The sequence below is a fragment of the Mchenga conophoros genome, linkage group LG8 (assembly GCF_057382185.1).
Source record: "Mchenga conophoros isolate Kocher_MC1m ecotype Shallow Benthic linkage group LG8, M_conophoros_male_GT1.1, whole genome shotgun sequence".
NCBI classification, from domain to species: Eukaryota; Metazoa; Chordata; class Actinopteri; order Cichliformes; family Cichlidae; genus Mchenga; species Mchenga conophoros.
In genome coordinates, this window is record NC_140533.1 from 22,703,152 (window position 1) to 22,730,614 (window position 27,463).

At 40.7% G+C, this 27,463-nt stretch overlaps 1 protein-coding gene across 5 annotated transcripts; it reads left to right on the forward strand.

Annotated features, from left to right (window-relative positions):
• Positions 1-108: 108 nt before the first annotated feature.
• rnf157 (ring finger protein 157) lies at positions 109-25,443 on the forward strand. 5 transcript variants are annotated; one of them, XM_085285055.1, is made up of 20 exons: positions 109-943; positions 3,309-3,427; positions 9,300-9,388; positions 9,792-9,941; positions 11,339-11,456; positions 11,569-11,635; positions 11,728-11,771; positions 11,928-11,975; positions 12,142-12,213; positions 12,349-12,508; positions 13,169-13,281; positions 13,373-13,605; positions 14,015-14,114; positions 14,256-14,364; positions 16,248-16,462; positions 16,565-16,627; positions 16,743-16,791; positions 20,078-20,188; positions 21,677-21,711; positions 23,508-23,646. In XM_085285055.1, exons 1-19 carry the CDS (start codon positions 856-858, stop codon positions 21,709-21,711), a joined length of 1,983 nt encoding a protein of 660 aa, XP_085141181.1. In that variant the 5' UTR covers positions 109-855; the 3' UTR covers positions 23,508-23,646. The 5 variants fall into 5 exon arrangements, with proteins under 5 accessions (XP_085141181.1, XP_085141179.1, XP_085141180.1 ...); XM_085285053.1 differs by lacking the exon at positions 21,677-21,711 and having other exon boundaries at positions 23,508-25,443; XM_085285054.1 differs by lacking the exon at positions 21,677-21,711 and having other exon boundaries at positions 16,347-16,462; positions 23,508-25,443.
• Positions 25,444-27,463: the final 2,020 nt, after the last annotated feature.

The following is a 27,463-nucleotide window of genomic DNA, read 5'->3' on the forward strand; positions in this document are numbered from 1 at the left end:
ACTGCAGACCGTTATTTCTGCCTTTGTTCCATGAGTTGGGTTAAAACGCCCCTGTTCGCCGTTTGTGAAAAGTTAACGACCTTTTTTCCTTTTAGCATGTAGACTCCACAAACTTGCTATTACCACCGGATCCATGTCAGCTTGATTTACGTGAGCTCTCTGAGCTTTTTTGTCGTACATTATTCAGCTTTCACTCGTTTTCCCGCACAAGTCTTGCAAGTAACACTGTTTTCGGCTCGGCGTGTATCCCACAGCGCCGTCCTCTCTCTGCACTGCAGTCAGCGCTGCTTGCACATTTGGCGTAGGAAGGTCACGTTATAAAGCGGCTCGTCACTAGCGCCTGCTGGAGAGGAGAGAGGGGGACTGCGCAAAAAACCACGGTCTGGATTTGTGCCTGGCTGACGTCATGGGGAGCCACAGAGCTCTCTGACAGGATCCAGCACCGACGAGCACCCGGTAGGGGGGAATACACGATCAACATCCAGTAGGGCCGGGAGACGAGCACATCGCCGTTTTCTTCCACAAACGAGCCCGTAAAGTGAAGCCAGGAGCGGGGATCGCGCTTCGGTAACGACTGCGGCGTACCACGAAAGCGCTTCCCCGCAGTTAAAGGGACTACCACAGCTGTTTTCTGCCTCAAAACACAAGCTTGCACTGTTGGCCAGGGAGGGATAAGCAGCAAGAGAACAACTACTAATCCCCGGAACGGTCACATTCACGGCGGGGCTCGGACCCGACAGTAATGGACAGGGGAGCACGAACTGGATTAAATGATAGGGAGTAAAGAGACGCAGCGTACAAAGCGGACCTGAAGTGTTATGCCCGTTAAGCCGTGCGGTCTTTATTTGACTGGAAATGGGAGCTCTAACAAGCAGACAAAACATAGGCGTGGAAGAAGTGGACATCCCGTCCAATTCGGTGTACCGCTATCCACCGAAATCTGGTAAGTCACCAAACAACAGGTCGGACTGGGTTGGGTGAGTGTTATCTAAAACTCGCTGCAGATGATTTATTCTGGAGGGAAAACATCACCTTCGTATCCCGTGAGTTTACAGGCCTGCAGGGGCATTTCAGCCTTTAACCCGGAGCGGCTACCTGTGGAGACCGGTGTTTTTCACGAGCCACCTTTCCACCCACTTAAAAGTGCTCTTTCCATTTACTCCATATTTATGTGCTAGATGATTTATTCTAATTTATTCTTCATCTTGCAGCATTGTAGTGACATCCATAGAAGGACAGCAACACGCAGCAGCACCCCTATGTTTCTATAACTAACTGTCCTTTGCACGTATTTATGAAAATTCAACTTCAAATTTTTCATGAATAGGAGAAACTGGCAGGCAGAACTGGGTTTGGCTTTTCCTTTGGTGCATCTGGTTGGCATTAGGACTAAATCAGGCTGTGGAAAGGAATAAATCCTGATGGATGGCATTTAAAAGACTAGTCAGATATATTCATTTTGAGAAATAAAACTCACAAATTAGAATATATTTTAAAGTTTAAAGCTTGAATTTTAGCTGCGATGATCTATGCATTTTTAAAACTGTTAATTTACTAACTATAAATCTCAGTTTATTTGTGAATGTCCACCCAGTACTGCCTGTCAATTATGTTTGCATTATTTTATGTTCTTGTGATTTCAACTGTAAAATACAAGTTCAAAATGTCTAAAATCTAAATATGGCTAGTTTACAGTTTTCAATCAAATGAATGACTCATACAAAAAATAATTTGTAATCCTAATAAAAGCTGAAGTTGGAAACTTTTACTAAAAGAATAATCAAAATAGTTGCAACATAATTATCAATCAATAATAATTTAATTCCTTCAGCTCTGTGGAGTCTTTTAGTTTTGATCATTTATTTCCTTTTTTTCCCAAGATATTTTTTTCCTGACTAAATATAAATTTAGTCAGACTAAATATAAATGCCATATTATGGGATATATCTGGAAGACCTTTTCTTTACATTTAAAAAAATAAATGAATAAACATTAGTCCGCACAGGTCACTTACGCTCATTCGACCCAGCTAATAAAGTGGCCCTTTCCTTCAGACTGACCTGTGTGTTTTCAGTCTGTCGTGTTTGATATTTTCTGATTGCTGCATTGTGTCCAGCCCCCTCCCCGGATTAACAATAATACCAAACAGGCATTGTGTTAGAAAATGTAATCGTATTGCTGTTCAAATCTGTCAAATGCGACTACATAAATTAAAATAAAATCTCCCACGAAATTAGATCTGCAACACAATCCGGGAATATGAGTTTTCTCACGCTCAGAAACATCAGAGTAATATTTCAGATTCATCCTGACATCGTGTGCTCATTGTGATGAGGATGGAAGGGAAGAAAAGTGGCTGCCATTAGCCCCGCTGTTGCCACAGCAGCTGAGTTAGTCGTAGGCGATATAAATTTGTGATATAACAGCCCCGGTTGTAGCCTGGAGCAGTAGTGGTGGTGATGCTGGCAGGGAGGATAGAGGTGGCTATTGCTGCCAGCGAAACCGATCTGTCAGCCCTAGTTCCTGTCTGTGGGATCTGGTGACAGAGCCTGAGCCCAGGTCGCCTCTCCCACCTGCTGTAAATAAAGTGATGAAGAGAGAGGGAGACAGGCTCATCGCTTAGGCTGTTTTTCCCCTTTATTATGTTAATGGCTTCAAGGTCAAACTATCAAACCCTCATCTTCCTGTATGGTCTTAATAAGTGTGAAAAACCAAGCAGCCAGATTCAGACCAGCAATGCCAGACCAGATGTCCTCCCTGCAGAAACATGACTCGACTGCCCAGCATGTTATTTAGAGACCGCAAACCTCCATTACAGTCTTATGATATTAGCCTAACCTGTTATTAAAAAGCAGAATGTCCATTTAGTCTAGCTGCCATCCCCCTTGAGTCTAGGTAAACAGGTATAGAAGCTACAGCACAATAACAGCCCAGCATTAGTCTTTTAGTCATCAGCTTTTTATTTCACTATTTTCGGTCATTTTGTCTAACCTGCCAGTTTAGGGACAGGATGAGGTAATTTTATCATGCAGTTTGGGATTACTTGGCTCTTACAGCGAGTTATCTGTGAATACTGAGAATGTAGGCTCAGAGATTTATAGGAAGTATAAATGTTTTATGTCGGTGAAGTGCCAGATGGGTAGGACTCGCAAAGTGTCAGTTTGTAGCAGCGTAATTTCGCATGGCTCCTTCAGTTTTCGATGAAAATGATTTCATCAATTTGCATTTTGTATATGTAGTTTTCATGTACATTGAAACGTAATAAACGATCATAAATATGTTCTTATTTCTTCTTTTTCGTTGTGCAGGGAGTTACTTTGCCAGCCATTTCATCATGGGGGGAGAGAAGTTTGACTCCACTCACCCGGAGGGTTACCTGTTTGGGGAGAATACAGACCTTAACTTCCTGGGGACCAGACCAGTAGCGGTAGGTATTTTTACACACTAACAGTAAAATATAATGTCAAAAGCAAAAATTTGGGGTGTTTCTCAGGAAATTTCTTATCACATTTTCATGCTTTTTCCTTTGTACTTCTTTGTTAGTTACACTTTGCTAGTACTGATTTACACCCCCCTTTTGCCTTCAGAATTTCCTTAATTCTTTGTAACACAGATGATTTACTGTTATTTATGCTAAATTCTGACCCTGAAATACTCAGACCAGCTAGTCTGAACTTAACCAACTAACATGCTACTCTCAAAGTCAGGTAAATCACCTTTCTTTCCTATTCTGATGCTCAGTTTGAACTTTAACGGGCTTCCTTGAATAATGTACAATAATTATATGCCTCAGATCACTGCATACTAGCATGTGATTGGCTGTTAGATGTTTGTGTACCCAAAAAAGTGGCTTTTGATACTGTAACAATGGTTGATGTTCATGTTAAACGTGGACAAAACATCAAACATTAACAAAGGCTCCTTTTGTTTTCTATCCGGTTGTTCAGTGATGACGCAACGAATCCTACTTCCGGGTCTAAAGTAGTCTGCGTTTAATATGGCTTTTGTGTTGTTAACATGTTTAATGTTATGTATTTTCTTCTGTTTGATCTCAAAAAGCTCCTAAAACAGTCAGTGATCACTGACCTCCCTCGGCTTTTATTACCGCTAATCATTTATTTAAGCTCAGTTTTTAAAACCTTAGGATGTAACTACAGCCCAGCCCATGCAGCAGTATATGAATGACTAACCTCGTATTGTGGATGGATTATCTCAGTTGTTCTCCTGGCTGAAGTTTGGTCCTTTTACAGCATCCTGCCATGCGATTACATTTGTTTCTGACCACCGAGAACACTCACGTTAACTTTTATCGAGTGGAAAAAAAGTTAGCTTGTTTGTATTATGCTAACACAGCTGTGTCGCTAGCGGTCACATAGCACATCATTATATACCAGCTAGCCCAACTTCAGTAACCCTACAAACGTCACTGCTGTTTAGTTTTCTGTCTTCATTTATGCTGGAAGTGATAGCAGAGCTGTACGTTTGAATTTGTTTCCAAAACCCCGCAGTCAGGACATGCTATATTGTATTTAGATAGAAGCTAGCGAGCTAACTCCCTGCTAACTTCTAACTCCGTTAAATGTCATAAATTCCGTTTTCATGGATGCCTGGATGTTAAACTCAATTGTTACACCTGGTAGAGCAGAACGCTGATCATTTTATTAAAGATGAAAGACTTTAGACAGTTTTTCAACTCTCAATAATGCCATAGTGATCGTTTGATATATGGACCTGCAGCGGAGTTTAGGCCCAGACACGGCTAGTGACGTCAGACTGAACAACCGGATTGATTGATGATACGTTTGGTTTTTCAGCAAGTTTTTACACAATAAAATGTAAAAAAGAAAAAAAAAACAAAGAAATGAAAATGAAGGATATTCATTGTTTCCAAGAAGACAATGTTTAAATGTGTCCAGTCTTAAAAATTTGCACATCTGAGAAGCAAAAACATTTTTCTGCATTTGATCGATGGAAAAATTGATTCTTTAACACTTCAGCATCAATGGTATTGCTGCCTTCTTCCTATTAAACAGGAGTTGATAAGTTTCAGCAGGCTTGACTCCTGCAGTGGCAATTACCGGTCTTTCACACTGTCATTGATTGAAATTTATTTTAACGTCTCATCCTGTCAAACTAATTAAAAATGAAATGAGAGTCTGCTGAGTCCGTCTACAGAGACGTTGATAAGTGATGGTCCCTCCGGTGGGTGCGTGCAAACCTAATCATGAACCTGAAGTTCAAACTAATGAGAGCTTCAGATTGCAAAGAGCTCAAACCCGCAGAGGAAAAAGAGAATTTAACACAGTCCAAAAGGCTCGAAGGGGCTAAAATGTTGGAATAAATTGAAGCTGATATGGAACAGAAAGACTGGGCTTCATCTAGCTCTGTGTGCTAATCGCAGTTGCAGTGCTGTTTCTGTCTAGACTGGGGCTAAAATTAGGAGTGCAGTTTTTCTCCCGATTATATGGGTGTTTATAATCCTCCCGTGGGCTCAGAATTCAGCTGGTGATGTTTTGTTTTTTCTGTTCTTGTATGTGTGTCTGAAGCTTTACCAGCATTATATAATGGTTGGTGGTTTCGAAGCAGATGGTGCTGTGGAATCATAAATCCAACCGCAGTTGTTGTGTTCTCAGTCCACTCGACAAACAGGATAATGGACGTGGCTATATTTAGGGATTTTGTTTTAAGAGTGCCCTGGCTGGACAGCACAAATGCAAAATGGATTTTAGCCACAACACGGGTTGGCAACAATGGTTAGGTGGCCTACTTTGAATCCAGTACCTTTGGGTTGTTGTCAGATTCTTCAGAGGCATTCCTAATTCACAGAGGATGAATCACAAGTTCTTTGGTGATCACTGACTTCCACTCATCAGCTTGATATTTTTAGGATTTTGATAAGTTTTTTCATTTCCATTATTATTCCAGAACATTTAGGCTAAGGCTAGGCTAAGGATTTATAATCCCTAAACCTAATCAAGGAAGTAAAAATAAATAAAAAATTTGTAGAATAATTTGTGATAAAAGGCCGAAAGACCGTGTGAAGTTGAGACACACAACCGATGATGGGTCCCGCTGGTAAAGCTTCTGGCCTGCCTTTCCTCATAGTAGCCATCCCTCAAGACTTTCTCTATTTGAAGCAATGTATTATAAGGGATTGTAACACCTAGTCCTTTTATTGAATCAGGACTTTAGGTATCTGCAGATTTTGTGTCAGGATTGGAATAGTATCATATACAAATATCAGATTGGAACATGAAAGGAGCCTGACGTTCCTGTATTTTCTTTTTTAAAGTTGCCTGGGTCTGTTTCTATGTGTTTGCCCTGAAACAAACTAAGAACCTGTCCAGGGTGCAGCCTGACTCTTGCCCTGTAACAGATAGGATAGGCTGCAGCCGCTCCTTCTTGGCACACTCTCAGTGTAGTAAAAGCATACCTGGAAGGAAAACAACATAGTTAAACATTATCAACATGAACTGGCCTCCCCAGAGGCTGCACCTAAAGGTTACTGAAGCAGTGTGAGATCATCGGCCAACATCTAAAGACGACCTTTGCATGTCCTCCAAGAAGCCTAGAGAGCTATTCCTGAAGACTACTTAAAGAAATTACAACAAAGCTTTCATGATTTTTGCACAGTACTGTATTTGTCTGTATTGTTATAGCCTTTTCCTTTCTCCTCCTCCAAACCTGCGGTTTAAATCCTGTTGTTCTTGATTGCCAATGATCACAGCACAATTTTTTACTTTGGGACTATTTTTCAGCCAAAGCTAGAATGTGTAGAATGGACAGCCAGCAGCACATTCTCTCTAAAAAGTCTTTTACAAATAGATACATTTTGAGTCACATTTACAGCATTTATTTATTTTTTTAGATATGCAATAATATGATCAATATGTTCTGCCTTGTAAGACACACCAGTCTACTGTTGGATTGGGAAACAGCATCAGTCTGGCAGTCTGCCTCGTAACCACAATACTGTTTCAACTATGCTTGCTGGGTTTAATTTATGACCACAAGTATTTAATTGGCATGTTCCAAATCCACATGTTCACGGTAACTATGAGCAAATTTTCAGGGCAAGTGTGCATGGGTTTTGTCATGCACAACAGCATGAATTCTACACAAATTTTAATTAAAAGATAAAATAAAATAAAACCTCTCTAGGCCTGTCTAGATGACATTAAAGCAATCTTAAATTTAAACATTTTAAATTTTAATGAAACAAAATCCGAGGTGTTCCTGTTTGGACCCAGTCGTCCCTGTGAGTCTTCCTCTGTTGATTTGGGACCCCTGGAAGTTTATTTTAAACCTGTCATTACCGACCTTGGTTTTAAGTTGGACAGTGATTTTAAATTAGAGCAGTGGTGAAGTCCACTTTTTATCACTTAAGGCGATTGGCAAGAGTGAAATGTTTTCTGTTTTACTGCACTGGCTGCCTGTTCATTTTAAAATTCTTATGACTGTTCTTAAACGCTTTCACAGTCTTGCCCTGCCTCAGCGCTCTGATCTTCTTCATCCATACACACCCTGTACGTCTCTCAGGTCAGCTGACCAGCTGCTCCTGAAAGTACTGAGGTCTAGGAGGACACTCAGAGGGGACAGGGCCTTTTCTGCCATTGAATTAAATTGAAATTGAAAGCCTTTATTGTCATTATACACAGTATAATATAATAGAAGTACACAGCACCGGGTGACACAAACAGACAGAGAATGATGACACGGACAATTTGAGCACCGACAATTTTAAGCACAGACATAAGTCCAAGGAACATCAGAATGAGCACGAATGGTCGGGGTAATTTATGTCAAGTGGTGCAGGGGTCAGTGGAGATATTTCAGTGCAATTACTTTTGTGCAAGTTTGAGTTGCTCCTAAATTATGGAATAACCTGCCCTTGCACGTTAAAACCCATTTTTATTCTTTGACCTTCGGCCCAGCGAAACTGAGTTTTTTCTTGTTTTAGGTTTCTTTTTATTTGCCTTTTTTATATTTATGATTTTATTTATATCTTATGTATTTTTATGATTTAGTTTAGTTCCAATTTACAGCACCTTGTGTCAGCTATGGTGCTTTATAAATAAAGATGGATGGAAAAAATCTGTTAGAGGTTGAGCATCTCTGGAAAGAATTTGGAAAATGTTAAATTAAATTGATCAAAGAGAAGAGTTTAAGGTTCAGCTGTCCGAGGCTTCGTGTAGGTATTATTTCCTGAGTGGTTAATATGTGGTGCCTGCTATAGAGTTAGTATTAGGAGTCTAGCTTTAGGACAAGCTTTTGCAAAGTGTAACTACCAAATATTAGCATGCTACATGCTAAACTAACATGGTGAACATTGTAAACACTGTAACAGCCTAGTATCAGCTTGTTAGTGGTGTCACTCTGAGCTTTTTTCTACAGTTTCTCAATACCAAAACTGACCTGTGGGTTCTTTGAACAACACTGGCCTTTATTTGAACAGGAGAAACAATCTGTGGGTTTTGATTTTACTCTGGGAGTGTGCGAGGAAGTGCAGAGTGTTGCTCTGATATTTATGATTTTTAATAAGACCTACAGTATTGCCCGTGAGTTCCCGATGAATGGCTCTTTTCAGCATCTGTTACTCGATGTGTGTTTGTTTGTGTGGTTTACAGGCGTGACTCCTGCTGAGCCCAGATGTGTAATAGTGCTGAATACGGTGCCATTCACAGCCACGCAAACACACTTAAACACAGAGGCGTACAGATTTGGGGGTTGTAGTGTCGAGGTATCTGACCACATCCTCCAGAGAGCCTTAAACCACCTCGGCTCTCCGCTTACGCTAATTCAGCAACTTTTGGCTTCAGACACGCAACAAAGGAGTGCTGAGCAGTGATCCACAAATAGGGTCAAGTTTCACGCTCATGTGTTAATTTACACCAAGGTTTAACCCATCACAGAAAGTCTTTATATTCTTGTCAATTAGCCATTTGTCTTGTAAGTAGATTCAGTTTTACGCTGGGCTGTTTTACACACAAGTTCAGGAACCTACCGAACACTGTCTGAAGTGTCAGGCCCATCCCTGGAAAGACACAGCAAGGGCAGATTTTTTACTCTTGCTCAGCACTTGTCAGCATCGACGAGATCTGTGCTGACAAACCAAAAACATCTTTGTGTTAAGGTTAAACTGGGAGCAGCCAGGGTCATCATGCAGCCCTAAATTTGCTGTGGTGAAGAGAGGAATGTTGTGCGGTCGAGACGAAAATGAATGGTAGTACTCTTCAGTATCATAACATGTATTTAGCATCTATAATTTGTTTTTTGTTTTCTGTTCCTTTCTGTTTCAGTTCCCGTATGCAGCCCCTCCACCTCAGGAACCTGTAAAGACGCTACGAAGCCTTATAAACATTCGAAAGGACACACTGCGACTCGTACGGTACGCACATCTGTCCACTGATTACACAGCCTTGGTCTAATTTTATGTCAGCAGATCTGCTTTTAGGGAGCAAGTCATAGCAAAAAATATAAGAGAGAGTGTCAAATTATGCGTGTTGATTTCATTTGTTTTAATTTTTTTGCGAGATGAAATTTTTGTTATTTGTAGACATGCAAGTGGCCTGGATACACATGAAAGCTTGTGCTGAGTTTAGAGCCAAAGGCAAATAAATACATATATACAAGTTATTTAACCATGATTTACGTTATTGAGATATTTATCGCACTCTATAAAACAGATTTTTTTGCTTTTCGCAAACACACACAAAAAAACTTCATAATCATAGACTAACAAACAAAACTAAAACAATAATTGACATTGTTATTCTCCCTTTTTCATCCAGGTGCAGTGAGGACCTGAAGCTGCCCGGTGACGAAGCAGCGGGGAAGACCAGAGCCTGCTACAATGTCGAGTTCACCTTTGATGCTGACACACAGGTGGCCATCACCATCTACTACCAGGCCATAGAGGAGTTTCACAACGGAGTGCCAGTGTGAGTGAGAGTCATTTTCCTGATGAAGTAACTATATAAGAACCGGTCCATTTATCATTTATTGAACTATAACTGCATATCTGGTGTTAGTCTGCAGAATTTGTTCCAGTTATGTAGAACCAGATGTCTCGTAATCACAGCTGTGTTTCTATTTGTGCTTATTTCTGGCGAAACCGTCTAGAATCGAGAGTCCGTAAACTCTTGAGTTGAGCACAAATTACTCTGGCTTGTGTTTTCATAAAACACTGATCCACATTAAACACAGATTCTTCCTCCGAGTGGCAACAGGTTACTTTCGCCCCACAAAACTACTGCTGCAAAGACAGGATCGACTTCTATGTGTGTGTGTGTGTTTTTTTCTTTCTGTTTTCTAAACATCCACTTGTGGCCCAAACAGAGCCTGTGGTAGTGTGATTCAGGCCCCACTGGTGGGTGCATAGAGCAACTGCGGTTGTGGTGTAGATGACCAGGGGAAAAATATGAAGAGCTACTGAATTGAGTCCATTTGCTTTGTGTAGGAAAAAAAAGAGTGCTGATGCCGTCTTGCTGATTTTATTTTCGCTAAATCTTCAGCTTGGATCATAAAAATGTGGGAGGCGTGTAGCTCTCACCATAGAGCGAGTGCCCTTGTTTTAATTTCGGATTTGATCACTTTCGCTTTGTGCTTCTTCTCTTTTTTGCCACTGCCAGCAATATCTACTAGCCTACAAGGGAAAACAGAATCACTATGTTCATTTTTGGTTAATATTAACATATGAAGACCAGCTATGGACTCGTGTTTTTACATGAAAGTGAGCCCAGTGACTTCTCTGCAATGCCATGCGGACTTGAAATTAGCGTACACGGAAGTTTGGAGTTTGAGATAAGTTGTGGCTGACAACCAAAGCTAAATATATGTGAATATAGTGTGTATATGCCTATTTATGTGTTGCATATTTAAAAGGCTTTGTTTTTTGTATGCAGAGAGGAAAGTGAACCAGAGTCCAATTCGTTTAAGATGCTTCTGATTCTGAATAAATATTTGAAGAGAAAAAGTGACATTGCTGCATCCTTAAAGAAAAAAGATAAATGTGTAAATTAAAACAGGCTAGTGTGGCAGAGAAAATTGTTATGCCAGCACGGTCTCGCATATCTTAAATGCAGCTCAGTGTTTGCATATCTTGCATAAGAAGCTGTGATTCTATTTCTGTCCAAACAGGACGGAGGACCTATGCACATTTTGCTTTTTCACCACTTTACTCAGAATAAATTACACTTAAATGAGACTCCCCCTCTCCAGCTGCTACATTTAAAAAACAATTACCTATTTTGCTTATAGTCAGCTACAGCAGATAGAAACAGCCATTTCCTGTTACCTTCCTCTTATATCCTGACCTGTATCTATCTGCTTCCTGCAGTTACCTGCCCCAGGACAGCTCACTGCAGTCTGAGACGGTACACTTCAAAAGGGGAGTTTGCCAGCAGTTCTGTCTGCCATCACACACCGTCAACCTCAGCGAGTGGGCCGACGACGAGGTAGGCGGCTTGTACCTGCAGCGCGATCACTGAAACGTGTGTTTACATGAGGTTGTGCTGGAGCATGAAGCCAGTTTGTACAGATGGATATCTGCGGTGTTTCTCTCCTCAGCTGCAGTTTGATATGGACAAGGAAATCTTCCCCATGGTTGTGCAGGCTGTTGTAGACGAGGGAGAAGGTGAGCTAATGTGCTTTGTCACACTGGTGATGTCATATGAATATGCATAAAGATGTACCAACTTGTTTTTTGTTTTATTTTCATCCTTGCAGATCATTTGGGACACTCTCACATACTGCTAGCTACATTTGAAAAGGTAAGAGCCAAAATTATATTTCCAGAAATTTGGATCATTTATTCTTGATTTATCACGATTCATTGTTATGATGTCTTGTCAATATTAAACTCCAAAAACAGGCTAATATTTTACAGATGTATTAATAATACATACAACTGTTGCCTTCTTTGCCAGCACATGGATGGAAGCTACTGTGTGAAGCCTCTGAAGCAGAAACAAGTGGTGAATACATCTGCCTTTCTTCTTTCCCTCCATCTTACGTCCTTTTGTGTAGCAACTTCATTCTTTTGAAAGACAAAGACACACCAAAGCTTTATTTCCTCCTTGAAACTCACGTCTGGCCCGTGAGAGCGGCCGCCTTTATTCATCGCTGTGTTCCTTTTCCCAGGTTGATGGAGTGAGTTACCTACTGCAGGAGATCTATGGGATCGAGAACAAATACAACAGCCAGGAATCAAAGGTAAAAATGGGAAAACATATGAAGCGTTTCAGAGCACTTTAGAAGTGACGTGAAAGTCTACCAAAACAAATCAGTGTCACTGCCTGCTTTCGCAAATCGACTTCTTCCGAGTGTTTTGATGATTTTTGTCTCCAGGTTGCTGACGACGAAATCAGCGACAACAGCGCGGAGTGCGTTGTGTGTTTGTCTGATGTACGAGACACGCTCATCCTGCCATGCAGACACCTGTGTCTCTGCAATGCCTGTGCAGACACCCTGCGCTACCAGGCCAACTGCTGCCCTATCTGCAGACTGCGTAAGTTCAGATATCGAAACACTGATCTTTTGGCACATTTGTTTTACAATCAAATGAAAACAGTGCAGAACGAGTTCATATTTTAGCTGAACAAGATGTATTCTGCACACTGAGGGGGATAAATATCCTATGGTTCCTCACTCAGTTAGTTTTTCATTTATTTAAAGACTACAGGAAATAAAAAAGAAATAAAATCCTTGTTTGATTTCATGTAGAATTAAATATGGGAGGAAGGAAACACGTTTTAAACAATAGCTGCTTCTATTCTAGAGACTATAGGAAACTGCATCAGAAATGTAAAAGAAAAAAGTGTAAAATCTGCATCATAGATTGAACAGATCCACTGCAGGAGAGATTTGGAACCTCTCGTGCTAAAACATTTCTTTTGTAGCTAAAACCAGAATACTTAAAAATATAGTAAATTTTGATACACTTTGACAGGGTTAGTGTTTCCCAAACTGATAAAAGCCAAACAAAAATGAAGACACTTGTTCACAAACAATCTGTAATGTAAAGGTGTCAAATTGGCAATTAAATAATAATTAACTCAGTTCCTCCAAACCCTCTTCATCTTGTTTGTAGCCTTTAAAATCATATTTTTCCTCAATTTTGTTTGTAGATGTATGGATTGTTTGAATTTCTGTCTTCTTTGTCTTTAAGCATTCAGAGCTTTGCTGCAGATTCGAGCAATTAGGAAGAAACTCAGTCCTCTGTCACCTAGCAGCTTTAACCCCGTCATCACTTCCCAGACCTCCGACTCAGAGGAACACTCGGTGAGACAGAACTCACGCAACAGAGAGACAGTGTTGTGATCATTTCCAGTCATCCTGAACTCAGATTCTCATCGCCCTCTTCTCCTCACAGGCATCAGAGCACATCCCCCCTGGTTACGAGGCCGTGTCTCTCTTGGAGGCCTTGAACGGCCCCCTCAACACCACCTCAGTAGCTCCTCCTCCTCTACACTCTGGTCCCAGCCACGTCTCTGGAGCCCTTCCTCCGTATAGCAGCGAGCCTCACCCTGCCCCGGCTCGCTCCCTCTCTCCTCTGGACCACTCCAACTCCGGCCAGGCTCTTAAACTCAAGAAGAGTGGTTCAAAGTGAGCCTGCCTGTGAGGCCAGAGAGAAAACTGGTCAAAGTTGATGTTTGTTTTTTCTGCTTGGATCAGCGAGAAGGGTGGAGCTGGCTGCTTAGGACAGCATGCTTTGATCATAGGAGCATATAAAAAAAAAGTTATGGTTGCCCCGCTCTTTCTTATGAGAAATTATTTTTTTCAGTTCAAGTCTGCTAACTGTAGCTTAATTTGTTGGACCTTGAAGTAGATTTCACAGAGAAAAAGTAAAAGATTTTTCCACACACATTTTTACAAAATTATAATAATAATAATAATACTTATTATTATTATTATTATTAGCCTACTCTATTGAATTTCAGTTTCTGCTCCATAATATTTTCAGCCTCCTGGTGTTATTTTCTCTGATGTACATTCACTTTGTCGCTTGTCTTAGGTCACTTTCCCAGAATTCCTCTGTGCTTCCCGAGGAGGACGAGAAGTCTTGCAGTGAATCTGAGGCCTGTCGCCACAAACTCGCTGCGGACCAGCAGGAGGTATGTGTGTGTTAAACATACACAGAGAGAACATGCATTTTCACAGTGTCACATGTCTCCTACGGCTGTGGGAGTTTACACGTTAGTTTACACATCATGTTGTGAACGTCTCTCTTACGGCTTGCTCTTGTTGGTTTACAGTGCGGAGTAACTCCAGACAGCGAGAACCTGACTTTCTCCTCCTCTGGAGCCATCGACCAGTCATCCTGCACCGGCACCCCCCTCTCCTCCACCATTACCTCCCCAGAAGGTATACACTGACACACATGCACACACACACTAAACCTCAAAATACTCCTTTTCCTACCTTTTTATAACACCTCAAGCCTATTTTTGTGTGACTCACACTTGCATAAGCATGATAACATGCATAATGCATGTTATGTAAATTTTGAGTTGCTCTAAAAATTGCAGCAACTGATGTGAATCACTTCTATTTTCTAAAGGCAAAGTGTGGTTTTAAAGGTTTTGTTTTATGCCTCACATTTTATATAGTTGATGCCACTGTAAGTCTTTTCATCATGCATGAAATGTGACTCTGGACTTAATTTTTATTGTGGGCCATAATTTTCCAGTGATAGCAAGTAGGCTTGCTATGATCTATGCCACTGTGAAACGCTGGTATGTGCTCCTATAGAAACCACAAGTCTGATTATATCAACCATGTTTAACAAGAAAAGGTTTTTTTGCATCGCCATGGACAAAAACACACAACCATACTTTGAAACAGCAACGGCTTTTTTTGGTGGAGATCATTTTTACTATACTTAAACCTGCCAACATCAGGTCACTTAAGAGCATAAAATCACCGATTCGATTCAGGAACGAAGCACTGGACCGTACCAGTAAATAGGCTGTACTGTACTACACACATACAACACAAACTACAAAGTATATTGTAAAGTGTTATTATGCAACACTACAATACTGAAAAGGATTACATTTGAGAAGATTGAAAATCATTTGCTATTAAATCTGGGATTTGCAGTGGAGTAGTTCCTTCACTGTTAAATGTAATTACGTACACAGTGTGGTACCTTTGCATCCTTTTTGTTTTCATTTCCCTTCTTTTTTCAATCCAAATCAAGTCTTTTTATGGCTGCGATACACCTTGTAGTTCATTGTTTCGGTGCAGGCTGTCAAATGGATATCAAAATTCAATTCTAAAACCAGAGCTATCAAAAAGTTGGGAGTCAATCTTGTGGGAAAGTGATGATGATGGTGGCCATCACTGTGGCTACACCCATTATGATCATTCTATAGTTTCCCCTTTAAAACTCTGTAATAAGTTTAGTACACCCTCGTACTTCAGATGATTAAAAAAATGCATCAACTCTAATGCCAATTAATTTGTGAAACACCCAGCATGTGAGGTAATAGGAAACAAACTAGAGTCCAGCTTAATTTCTTGCACTATTCCTGAATTACATAATACAACATAAGTTGTCCACTTAATAAGAGATTTACTTAAGTGGAAGCACACACATGATGGTCATAATCAAGACGTCAATTACAAAGTAAGTTTGCCATCACAGAAAAAGGCTGTGACGAACTCTTAAACTCACTCTTGTTCTTTCACACCCGAATAAAGGTATAAAAGTCACAAGAATTGTAGTGTTCTCATTTTTAGGGTAACTTGTCCATAGTGTGGTGTTATTGCTATACTCTTTTTTTCTGTTGTAACATTCATGCAGGGTTAATTAAGTCCATCTTGTTCTAAAAGTTGGTTTCAGCTGCTCTACCCAGCCAGGAAACCCATTTTCCTCAAAATGGTGTTCAGTGTCTCAGAAATGTTGCATGAAAGTTAAATACAAGGAGCTCAAGGCAGCTTCAATGAAGGCTTTTAGCATAAATAAATCAGAGGTTTACCACCTCAGCGTTTTGTGTTGGTGCCACTAGATGAAATTTCCTGGGAAATCTACAGAGCGGCCTTTGAGCAAAACCCAGAAAGCAAGGTCTATTATTCCAGCTGGAATGATTTTTGCAAGTCACTATTTACATTTTCTGCCGCTGATAATATTTGCGGACACACGGCCTAGTTTTTTCCAACCTGGCAGCCGAAAAACGAAAACACACAAACATCCGAAACCCCCCAAAGCTGGACCGTGATGTGTGTCTCCGTCTGTCTGCCAGACCCAGTGAGCAGCAGCCTGGCCCAGTCAGTGATGTCCATGGCCTCGTCCCACTCGCAGCACTCCCACATCAGCACTGACACCATGTCCTCCATGTCAGGGTCCTACCTGGCCGGGGCTGAAGGTGAACCCGGGGGGGACGAGGGGGGAGATGTGGACTGCGAGGAGAACCAGGAAGCCTCCATGGAGAACCGAAGACCGTCACAGCAAGACAGGGTGAGCATGGAGGATGAACTAGCTGCACATTCATGTAGTTTTAAATAAATTGTTGTCTCATCGGTACTCAAAGCTTCCCTTTGGTTGTTTTCTTTTTTGTAGGAATTTTCCAAAGAGCCAAAGGAACAAAACTATTCAGTGGCTGTAGAGGATCAGGACTCAGAGGTGACTAACACAGTGATGAGCAGACTGTGATTATTGCTTATTTTATGAATTAAGTTGCCTATTACAACGTTTCATAACGCTCCCCCCCCCCCCCCCCCCTTCCTATTTTCATCAGGGAAATGATGTCACTGAAGAGGACTGCTCATCTCCATCTAATGGGAAAGGTAACTATAGTAACCACCATTCACCTTTCACCCATGGCAACTCATCTCTGTTTGCATTTGTTGTTCTCAAGCTATGAGAAACAAAAAAGTAAATACACCCTTTCATACAAACTACATATTATAGCAAATCTGTTCGTGTCATGGCTGAGTGATACCAACCCTTTCAAAGTAATGGAGTTGTGTGTTAATAGCTGTCCTCTAGATGGGGCAGTCTCTTTCAAAATGCTTGCAATTTTGGCTGCATCTGTATGAGAGTGAATGGCTTCTCATGCAGTGTGTCTGCAAAAGGAATCTGATCTTCTGCACAGTGATGGCTGAGCTCACAAGACCACAAGAGCCAAAATAAATTACAGATGCTTTGATCAAGCCTTCAAGATGTTACTGTTACTAATTAAATCACTTTTATAGTCAGTATGTGATATTTAAGTCTTATGCTGACATTAACAGCTGTGATGATCTAAAATGTGTTAATCCAAGTGTTAGTTAAGAAAAGGACTCTGAAGGTGTCTCAGTAAGCTTGTAGGATGCAGGCATACTTCTTAGGTATGGATGGAGGTTCCACAATGAAATTAGTCAAGTAAAGCCAACATTATGAAAATCATAACCATTAATTACACAGTCTAAGGAGCTTAGAAAGAAAGCAACTAGGAATGCATTCTTTTGAATGTGTACCATAACCCTATGAATGAACCCTATAAATAAAATGACATTTTATCAGTAATCACCGTACCTCGGTGATGATACTTCCACTTTCCGCAGTGATAAATCCATCAACGGGCTTCAGGGTATTGGTAGCAGCATCTGGGTAAATTACACCTGTATAGTCAAAGACAGTTCAGTTTCTAGATATGAGTTTTAAAAGTTAATGCTGGAAAGGTGTGAGGGTAGGAGTAGGAGTATTAGCCAACTGCACCTCAGTCCTAAGCACCAAACCAGCCCTTTTCTTGTCAGCAGCCACCCAGAGTTGTTACAGAGCTGAATGAAGCAGCACAAACTCAGTTGATTTGCTCTTACTTATTTATTCTGTTCTCCAAAGTGTCCTCATTCTGAATTAAAGGCTGGTCATTTGAAATAAGTATTCTGATCGATCAGAGCATCCTTTCACTAACAGTAAACGAGCCTCTAGAGTCATCCTTTGTTGATCAGATTCAGGTTTTGCTCCACACAGGGCTGCTGACTTGCATCTGCATGGTTTGAATTTCTCTGAATGTTTGTGTAGTCGCTGTTGGCGTTAGTGTACAATCTATGTGTTTTTACACTCTAAGCCTTGCTGCCTGCACCTGCTTTTATAGCTTCTGTATCATGAAACATGCTCCACCTGCACTGCTCCTGGATGCCGTTTATGTGTCTGCAAGTGTGTGAAGTGCGTGTGTGTATGTATGTATGTATGTATGAGAGAGAGAAGGCAAGCGCGGTGGAGTGCTAAAGAAAGTGTTGTGGTGTGCACCGTGTGGGCGTCCATTACCAGTAAGGCTTGAAGCGAAAATAACAAGGTCACCTTTAATTAGACAACGGTTTGAAACGTGTATATGTAAATTACTTGTGTGTGCGCGTGGGTGTGTGTGTTGTGATACCTCGGGCCAGACTGAAACAACCTCTGCGAGTTACTGAATGACCTTTCAGTTTTTTAGGAGACGAGCGGACCTGTGCTGCCTGACAGACTGTGAATGAGCACACGCGCTGTAGGATGTATGTTTGCACGCACACTTGTGTGCATCTGCACCAGCGCTGCCAGACGGCTTCTGAATGTGCCCTGTCTGTGTCTCTGTGCTGAGCTGCCAATCATTCACTCATCACTTCCTTATTAGCACACACACTCTGCACACGAGCAGGCTTGCTGCAGGCATGAGGCACTCACACATATGATACATCTCAGTATTTATTATCTGGCCATGCTGGAAAAGGAAGAAAATCATATTCCATACAGGTCACGTTTATTTCTTTTTAATTTATTTTTCATCTCATTTATCTGTGCTTCATGAATAAGGTAAAACACCAAAACCTCAAGTTCATTTGCTTCATATTAACTTACGATATATATATATATATATATATATATATATATATATATACACACACACACACACACACACACACACACACACACACACACACACACACACACACACATACAAAGACATTTGTATGAGAAAGACCTAAATTCCACAGAAGAACAAAATGTTGGACAGGCAAAGCTAAAGAAAAAAAAGCAGCAAAATGTGATTTTTACTATATGTGCTGTCATCATCACCACAGCAAATCAAATCACTTTTATTGTCACATCACATGTGCAGGTACATTGGTACAGTACATGTGAGTGAAATTCTTGTGTGCGAGCTTCACAAGCAACAGAGTTGTGCAAAATACAATAACATAAACAAGCAAAATACAAGAATGGCTAAATCTGAAACTAATAAATATATGTACAATATATAATAGTATATGCGTATAGTATATGCATATGTATAGTATATGCACAGCAGCATAGTCTACTGTGAGTGCATGTGGAAGTCAAATACAATGCAGTCTATGAATGAGCGCAAGAGATAGAACTGAATATATCATCAAATTAAATGCACTACCATTTAATGTAAACCATGACTGATCAAAAGAACATAAAAAATCAAACCGTTCTTCCTGTAAAAATATGGAAAGATTTTTACATATAAATATGGAAAAATTGTGTATGTTTCTGTTCTGCCTTGTGTGCTGTTTGTTTGTATATGTGTCTTTCTTGCTGCTGTTACACCCAAATTTCCCCTTGTGGGACAAATAAAGGATTATTCTATTCTGTTGATTCCTGTTGGAATAGTGAATTTGACAGCCACAATGATCCGTGACAGGTCAGAATGGCAGCGTTTTGACAGTCCTGACACTGCAGTCCTGCACACTAAGCTTTGAAAGTGTCCAAACTTCTTTGTTTTATCATAGTTCCTTCACTTGTCACATTTTTTTCAGCAAAACATACTCACCTTTGCTCCATTTTTTTCCATCCAGTCACTGGATTATGATTTGACATATGCATTAAGCTGAAGGCCAAATAAAGAAAAAAAGTGAACATCTTCACAAGCTTTCTTGAAACTTGATCCTAGAGACTCATATTGATCAAATGTGCAAATATTTGATCAATTATTATTCTGTTATTGCCATTCTAGCATGGCCACCTCTGACACCCTCCCCCCTCTTCCTCTTTCTCTCACCCTCCTGCCTGTCCCACCTTCTCCTCCTCCTCCACCCCACATGCTGTGCCTGGCTGCTCTTGTTTGACCTTTGCCCTCGCTTGCAGGTGGGCGGAGCAGGTGTCCAGAGTTGGCCAATAACAATCAGGGCGTCGCCCTCTGTGACACGCCCTCTTTGGGGTTGGATAATGAGCAGGCTCCCAACAGCCGTTTCGCGGGTGAGTGGCAACCTCCCGAACATGGACCAATGAGAGCTGAAGACTGAGAGTGTAGGGACGGGGGATGAAGAGAGATACAGGAGGAAAGAAAACGTGAGGAGAGTTATCTGCAGAGGACTAAAGGATTTCTGATGCATTAGCTTGCTATGCTAACGTGCTAATGTGAGTGGAAGCTAGGGAGAGCAGCAGTTAGGTTTTTAAACGCTGTTTTTAGATGAGGATTTGTAGCATTTTTGCCCAGCATGAAGACTAGGAGCCTTCCTTCTCTTCATCCTTACCCTTTGATGTTGTGGTGCTTCATTGCTTTTTTTTTTTTATTTCTCCAGTAGCGGTTAGCTGTCCACTCTCTCCCTCCTCCTCCCCTTTAGCTGAAGCCCCGTGTGCCTGAGCGCGCGCGTGTGTTTGTGTAGCCGTGTTTGAGTGAATCTTATGTGTGACTGACGGGTGATTTCTGCATTTGCTTTCATGAGAGAGTGTGAGAGAGAAACAATCTGGCCCTTCCCAAAAGTTGAAGTTCATGTTCAGTGTCTGCCAGCTCCGAGCCGCTTTGCCAAACATCTGCGACTCATTTTCACACCCTCCATCTTCCCTCCTGTCCTTCCCCGGCCCTCCCGTCTGCTTCGCCACACGGGGTGAGTTACTGTGATGAGAGCTAAAGGTGTCGATTTTGTTCTTGACGGCCAGCGTTTGTAAATCGCAGTCAGTTATTTTCTGGACTCCTGGTTGAATTTGATTCCATTTCTACTTTGTTTCACACCTTATCTTTACACTGTTTCAGCAAAAAAAATTGCCTATAAAACTTCCCTTTCTTTGTCATTTCAACAATTTTAAAGCTGCCAATTTAACACAGATCTCTTTAAAAAGCCATCACAACCTTTGGTGTGGTATGAAAAATATTATTAAATGGCTGAAAGATAAAGTCAAAAGTCAAAGTCAGCTTTATTGTCAATTCTGCCACATGTACAGGACATACAGAGAATAGAAACTGTAAGGATAAGGATATTGTTTAATTATTTATACAAATACAAATGTGACATGTAAAAGAAACTCCATATAAAACATTTAAGGAATTCTCTCAGTTTATTTTTACTAGATATTCAAATACAAGAGTTCACCATTCAGTAAATAGACAAACTCTGGAGTATTAGTTTACCTCGTCAGCATATATCATTTTGTGTTCAAACTTTCTTCACAGCCTCTAGCTCTCCATCATTCTCGTAGCTTTTGACCTCGTCCCCTCTCCAAACCCCGAGACTCCCTTCGTTCCCATGAACCCACTCGACCCTGTTTGCGTTTTACGGTGAATGTCGTGACATGTTTTCTATTCCTGTGTTGTAAAGGTGTTTTGTTATCTCTCTGTTTCTCTCCTTTTTACTTCCCATCATTCTTCACATCCTCTGCTGTCTTTTCCTGGACATTTTTCCTTCCCGCCCCTTTCTTCTTCTCTTCTGTCTTTTTTCCTTCTTTCGCTTTCTTTCGGATGGACAGATGAGGAGTCGTGCCCAGTGCACATTGAGGACTAGGTATGGAGATGTGGTTAGATGGTCGATCAGACTTTAAAATCTCAATTTGGGGGTTTGTAATTTATAAACTGTAGCAGTTGTTTTTCTTTTGTTCTTATTTTACCTTTTGATTTCTCATTCAGCCTCATCATTAAATTGTATTTCGCAATCTAATTAGGTCATCGAGTACTAAATCGATGAAAGTAAGAAGCGGGTTTTTTTTTTTGTTTTTTTTTTAAAGAAAATGCAAGTCTACATTTTTTTTTTTTTTTTTTTTTTCAATTTATAATTTCTTCAGGCTTGCAAAAGGTACAACTGTTTAGGAAATGTGGATCCACCGAATTGTGTTTCTGTTTATTATTCAGGTTTTCGCTGGTGACATGAAAAGTATGAATTATTTTCTATCTTTGTGTCTGTGGCTTTATTTTTAAATAGGGAATAGCACAACATGCGTCACTGAGATCTACTGAGCATTGATTTATTATTGTTTATCTAAAAATAGAATACAGTTTTTAATATTTGAATGTTTTGGATAAATTTGATTTGAAAAGAAGAGAGTATGATGTCTTTGTACACACCTCAGCTATCTCTGTTCTTTTTTTTTATAATGGGTAATCAACTTAATGGTTATCGCTTGTTATTGCAATAAACTGTAATGTAATGAAAAAGTATTCTTAGGACGTTTATCACTTTGATCTTGGTCTAAAATATATGATAGCCACCCCCCATTTCTATGTCTTTAAAAACACTTTGGCAATAGTTCTCCAGTCTTTCTCTAAATCTTTCAATTTTTCTTATTTGGACGTCAGCTGTTTTTACTCACTTTCTGTCTAGTCCTTGTACCTGTCATTGTATAGGGCTGCATTTCAGCCAATGGGGCGATCGTGGCTCAAAAGTTGGGAGGTCGCCTTGTAATCGGAAGGTTGCCGGTTCGAGCCCCGGCTCGGACAGTCTCGGTCATTGTGTCCTTGGGCAAGACACTTGACCCGTTGCCTACTGGTGGTGGTCAGAGGGCCCGGTGGCGCCAGTGTCCGGCAGCCTCGCCTCTGTCAGTGCGCCCCAGGGTGGCTGTGGCTACAATGTAGCTTGCCATCACCAGTGTGTGAATGTGTGTGTGAATGGGTGGATGACTGGATGTGTAAAGCGCTTTGGGGTCCTTAGGGACTAGTAAAGCGCTATACAAATACAGGCCATTTTACCATTAGTAGTGTTGGGGAACTTGTTAAAATTGATGGAATTATGAATGCAGAAAAGTACCACCTGAAAGGCATCAAAGGCACTATCTTAATTTTTAAGCACGGCAAAGATAACACAAACAACCTGCCAATGCAGGAAAAGCATACCTGGATAGAAAAACACAATAATACACTATCAGTCATGATTTGGCTTCCAGAAGTTGGATCAACATTGTTACGCTAAAACAAAAGACAGCCAACATCCAAAGAAGGGCTTTGACTGTCTTTTAGGAAGCCTGGAGAACTATTGTTGAAGACATACAAGAAAGCTGACTAAGAGAATTTAGTTCTGTGTTGAATAATACAGGTGATCATATGAAATATTAATTTCCAAGCTCATTAGAACTGCACAGACTCTGTTTTTGCTTTCTACATATATTTGCACATTTCAATGAATTGCTGCACCCATTTCCCATTTTTCTAGCAAAACATAAAGAAATGTGGGACAGTCCAAGACTTTTGCACGGTACCTTGGGTTTATTGAGTTCTGCAAATAAAGTTTAACTGAAAAATTACAGTTTGTCTGTGAGTTACCTGGAAAAACTGATTCAAATCATCTTCTCGTTCTCTTCTCTCATTCAGACCTGTTGTACCTTGGGGGCTACAGGCCTGTTTTGGAGCCTCTCCCCCACCACAACTCCACCAGCAACATGAACCTGGAGGAGCAGGGGGCAGAGAGCAGGGTCCAGAGTCCCAAACATCCCTGCCGTGGACCACTCATTGTGTAACACACACGAACACACACCAATCTAAACTTACTCATCCAGTCAGCTCTTCTTAATCCTGCCACAGTGCTGCAGCGCTGGATACTGTCCTCACTGAACATCTTTCTCAAAATTTCCTGGATGATTCTGGATTGGAGTCAGGAGGAAAGAGGAATCACACCTCTCCATTGTCTGTGCGTTTTGTTTTTTTTTTTTCTCTCACAGGAGTTTCCTTGTTTTCTTGTCTGTGATTTAACTTGTTGTGGGAATGATTAGCCTACTGCTACGTTATTATTTATTACCTGTAGGTTTAATGAGAGCTGTGTATTGTGACACTATCATTAGAAAAAATATATGCTGCTCCTCTTCTTTTTTCCCTTTCTTCCTATTACCAGCTAAACAGTCAGGGGCTACTGTGATCGGCAATCGGATTTATTACTAGCGTATTTCTCCTTCTCTGTTGTAAACTGTATGCCTGACGAGTGGTCGGACGCTTTGACGCTAAAAGTCAGCTGACACCGGACTACCTTACCTTACTGAGCTAGAAAGTGCTGACCCCTCTCCTCTCATCAGGGAGCTCCTGTCTCGACTTCGCATGCAACTTTCCAAGTTTTCCTCTCATTTCCACCATGATTTTGAAACACAACGACCTGTGCTGAATGTCAATTCAAAAGTGCAGAAGTGATCGGACTCGTATGGCGGTCGATGAGCCAAGTTACAGTGGCCAAAATGAACAGAGATCAACTGGAGGAAGGAAAAAAAAAAGATGCCACACAGAATGTAGGACGATAATCTCTTAGAAGGGGAATGTACGGGACATCTGAAATGTCCCCTGACTGGAATCAAACACAAACTTTGACTCACACTCAAACACACTACTGGCACCGTCTCCATCTACAGCTCCATCTTAGCATGTCAGTATTATTGTAGTGCAACTTGAAATCAACAAATACCACCGAGCAATAAAGACACTGCATCTCATCCTTTTTTTCCTGCACTAGGATGCTTGTTCGCAGTTCAAACAGTGAAAAAAAACTGTTTGCGCTGCTGGGTCATATTCAGACGTTTCATTGTGTTACTGCTTTTTTAAAAAAAAAAAAAAAATTTCAGCGTTGCCATTGTAAATGGATTTCTTGTGAGACAAGCATCAATACAGTGAAAGACTTGGCCCACGCTGCTGTCTTGCATCTTGCTCATCTTCATGCTTCCCGGTTTGTACCATTCCCTCGAGCCTGTTTCTTCCTGTTTGTGACGCTTTTAGTTCGTGAGATATACTTTAATGTATGTCACCTGTTGTTGACCTTTTTGTGTTTTATTTTGTTGCAGAACACTGTGTTGTTTATTAGAATGTGGATGAAAATATGTGAAAAATTTGTAAAGGTTTACACACGAATAACTGAAAAGGGACAATATCAACATTTAATGCACTATTAGCTGATTCCTAGACGACACACTTTGCGGTGCATGAGGCGACAGTAGAGTAAGCATGTTAGTCTAGGTCAGCCTGCACCCTACTGTAGACTTGATGATGGATCACTGCACATGCATAAAGACGTAACGTATCCTTCTGCAGTGTTAAATATCAGTTTCTGGAACCCTATTCTGTTGGCCGTTAAGGTCAAGACTACTGCACTACTATAACCAAGCTGCGAACAGTCACATCATCACAGTCCGAATGTGTTAATGAAGCTGTATTACGGCACCAGTCACAGTATGATATCAAAGGGATGGGTCCCAAATCTGCAAGACCCACTTTTCTAGAGTGAAAATGTCAATGAAGACTTTGAACAGACAATAAAGTTTTTGCAACTAAACAGACATTTGAGGGATTTTCTGTTGAGTTCAAATGGAAGGATTCATTAATCAGTGCTAGGTTGTGTTTTGGTTTATGTCTCTGAGCATGAACTGCTTCTCTGAGGAGTTTCCTAACATGGTCACTGTGAGTGAAAATCGCTCGACGCACTTATTTTACAGTCATTTTTCAGACTTTGGTATGCTTTATTTTCCCAGAAGAAAGTTCAAACTCACTAGTAGAAAATTCTTACAGCTAAATTGGAACCATTCCCACACAACAAAATTGACCTTTCCATCCATCTATTCTCTTCCTTTTATCCTTATCTGTGTTGCCCCAAATGATCTTTTCTGCTTACAAATATATACATGTGAGCGGATTTGTGTACTTCCCAAAAGATGTCACCAATCAGCATAACAGTAGCCAAATGTGGCATCCCTATCAGTCCCTGTCCTAAAAAAAGAAAATGAAGTAAAATCCAAAAACAGAAAAAAGAAGAAGAATATGGTTTCATCTTTTTACTTATAACTACACAACTCAGCAGATTTTTCTGTATCTGTCAGCTAACTTGTTTCCATCACTCCAAACTAAAACCAATCTTGTATTGCCAATGATCCGCCTGGTGAATAGTCCTCATTCTGTGATATGGTTTTGGTCGTCCTCCGTATGACTCACACAAGGCTATATAGGGAATTCCAGGAGCTGCTAAAAATTCTTGACAAACCCTCCTTTTCACAAGGGTATGGCATGTAGTTTGAGCTGGAGAAGATTTAGACAGTCCTAGCACAGTGTCCTGTTGTAATCCAGACACATTACAGTACAGTGTTTCTCTGTGACTGTGACTCTGTGTGTCTATAGCAACACAACTGAAAAATGCCAAAATAGCTTTAAACATGACTCTGGTCCTCTCATGGAAATAGTCTCAGTATCTATAACTACAGTTATTTGAATAGTTTCCAGATTTGTGAACAATACTCACACACAACAATAAATTGATACACTTTAGAAGTGAAAAGTAGTCAGTCACCTGTCAGATATATCTTTATCTTTCAGAAGTTCAAGAGCCATTCTCGACTATATACTGCACTATATAAGATAGATATGTGACGTAACCTGCTTATTTGTGGGCTACTGTTCTGAAGCCTCTAGGGTCTGACATTTTGCCCTTTGCTCTCTTGGTGTTTTGAAAACAGATGTGACCATATTTAAAAGAGAGGATTGAGCTAAACAGTTAATACTAGTAGTTAGTACTAGTATGCTGGAGGTTAAAGGTAGTTTCTATAAAAATGATTGCTAAAAGTCAGTTAAATATGTTGGCTGGGCTGTGGCACAGTTTTTAGTAAGGCAAACCTTTTCCATTGGCAGTTTTCGTTGGACTTCTTTATTGTACTACCACTTGGCTCATGGTTAGTGATTATTTGCAGGCAAATTTGAAAAGGCTCCAAGCAGCTGTCACAATGCTAGCAGCCAAAGCAATCAGAGCTTTTTTGGTACAGCGCCTTCTTTGCATCTGATTTCACCCAGTGAAAACCGGCAACCTCCAGGAACTGCTGCCAACCACTCGGGAAATACACATTTCCCCAGCAACCAGTGGTTGTATCACATCTAACTCAACAACTCTTAAGCAATGTGCACATGATGTCGTGAGAAACCTCAATACTACTAGAAGACTTTTTGACAGGCAGAGGAGGGGCCCCTGGTTGCCCATCATTGAGAACTCGGGTTTAATTTGCATTGGCATACTTTTGTAACAACCCCACAGACACTGGTTAAGAGGTTAAAAGTTACGAGCTGTTATACGTTATACTTATTAATCAAGCAAAAATGAAGCTCAAACACTCAACTGTTCATTTAGATAGGTAATCTAACAAATAATCAGTAGCAAAGGTAAACTCCAGTTTGATAACAGCCAGCCTGTTAAATCTGGACTGTATGAGTGAAGTCACTTAACTGTACAGAAAGTCTTTTTGCCTAAATAATACAAGATATTTGATGTTCAGCTGGGCACTGAGACTGGAAGACAATGGGAGTAAGTGGTTTTA

What these genes read in the sequence shown, in the direction of transcription:
- rnf157 (XM_085285053.1), top strand. Translation starts at nt 856, where the DNA reads ATGGGAGCTCTAACAAGCAGACAAAACATAGGCGTGGAAGAAGTGGAC. An exon ending in TTTCACAACGGAGTGCCAGT is followed by an intron (nt 9,942 to 11,338) that starts GTGAGTGAGAGT and finishes TGCTTCCTGCAG; the next exon opens with TTACCTGCCCCAGGACAGCT. An exon ending in TCCCAACAGCCGTTTCGCGG is followed by an intron (nt 20,189 to 23,507) that starts GTGAGTGGCAAC and finishes TCTCTCATTCAG; the next exon opens with ACCTGTTGTACCTTGGGGGC.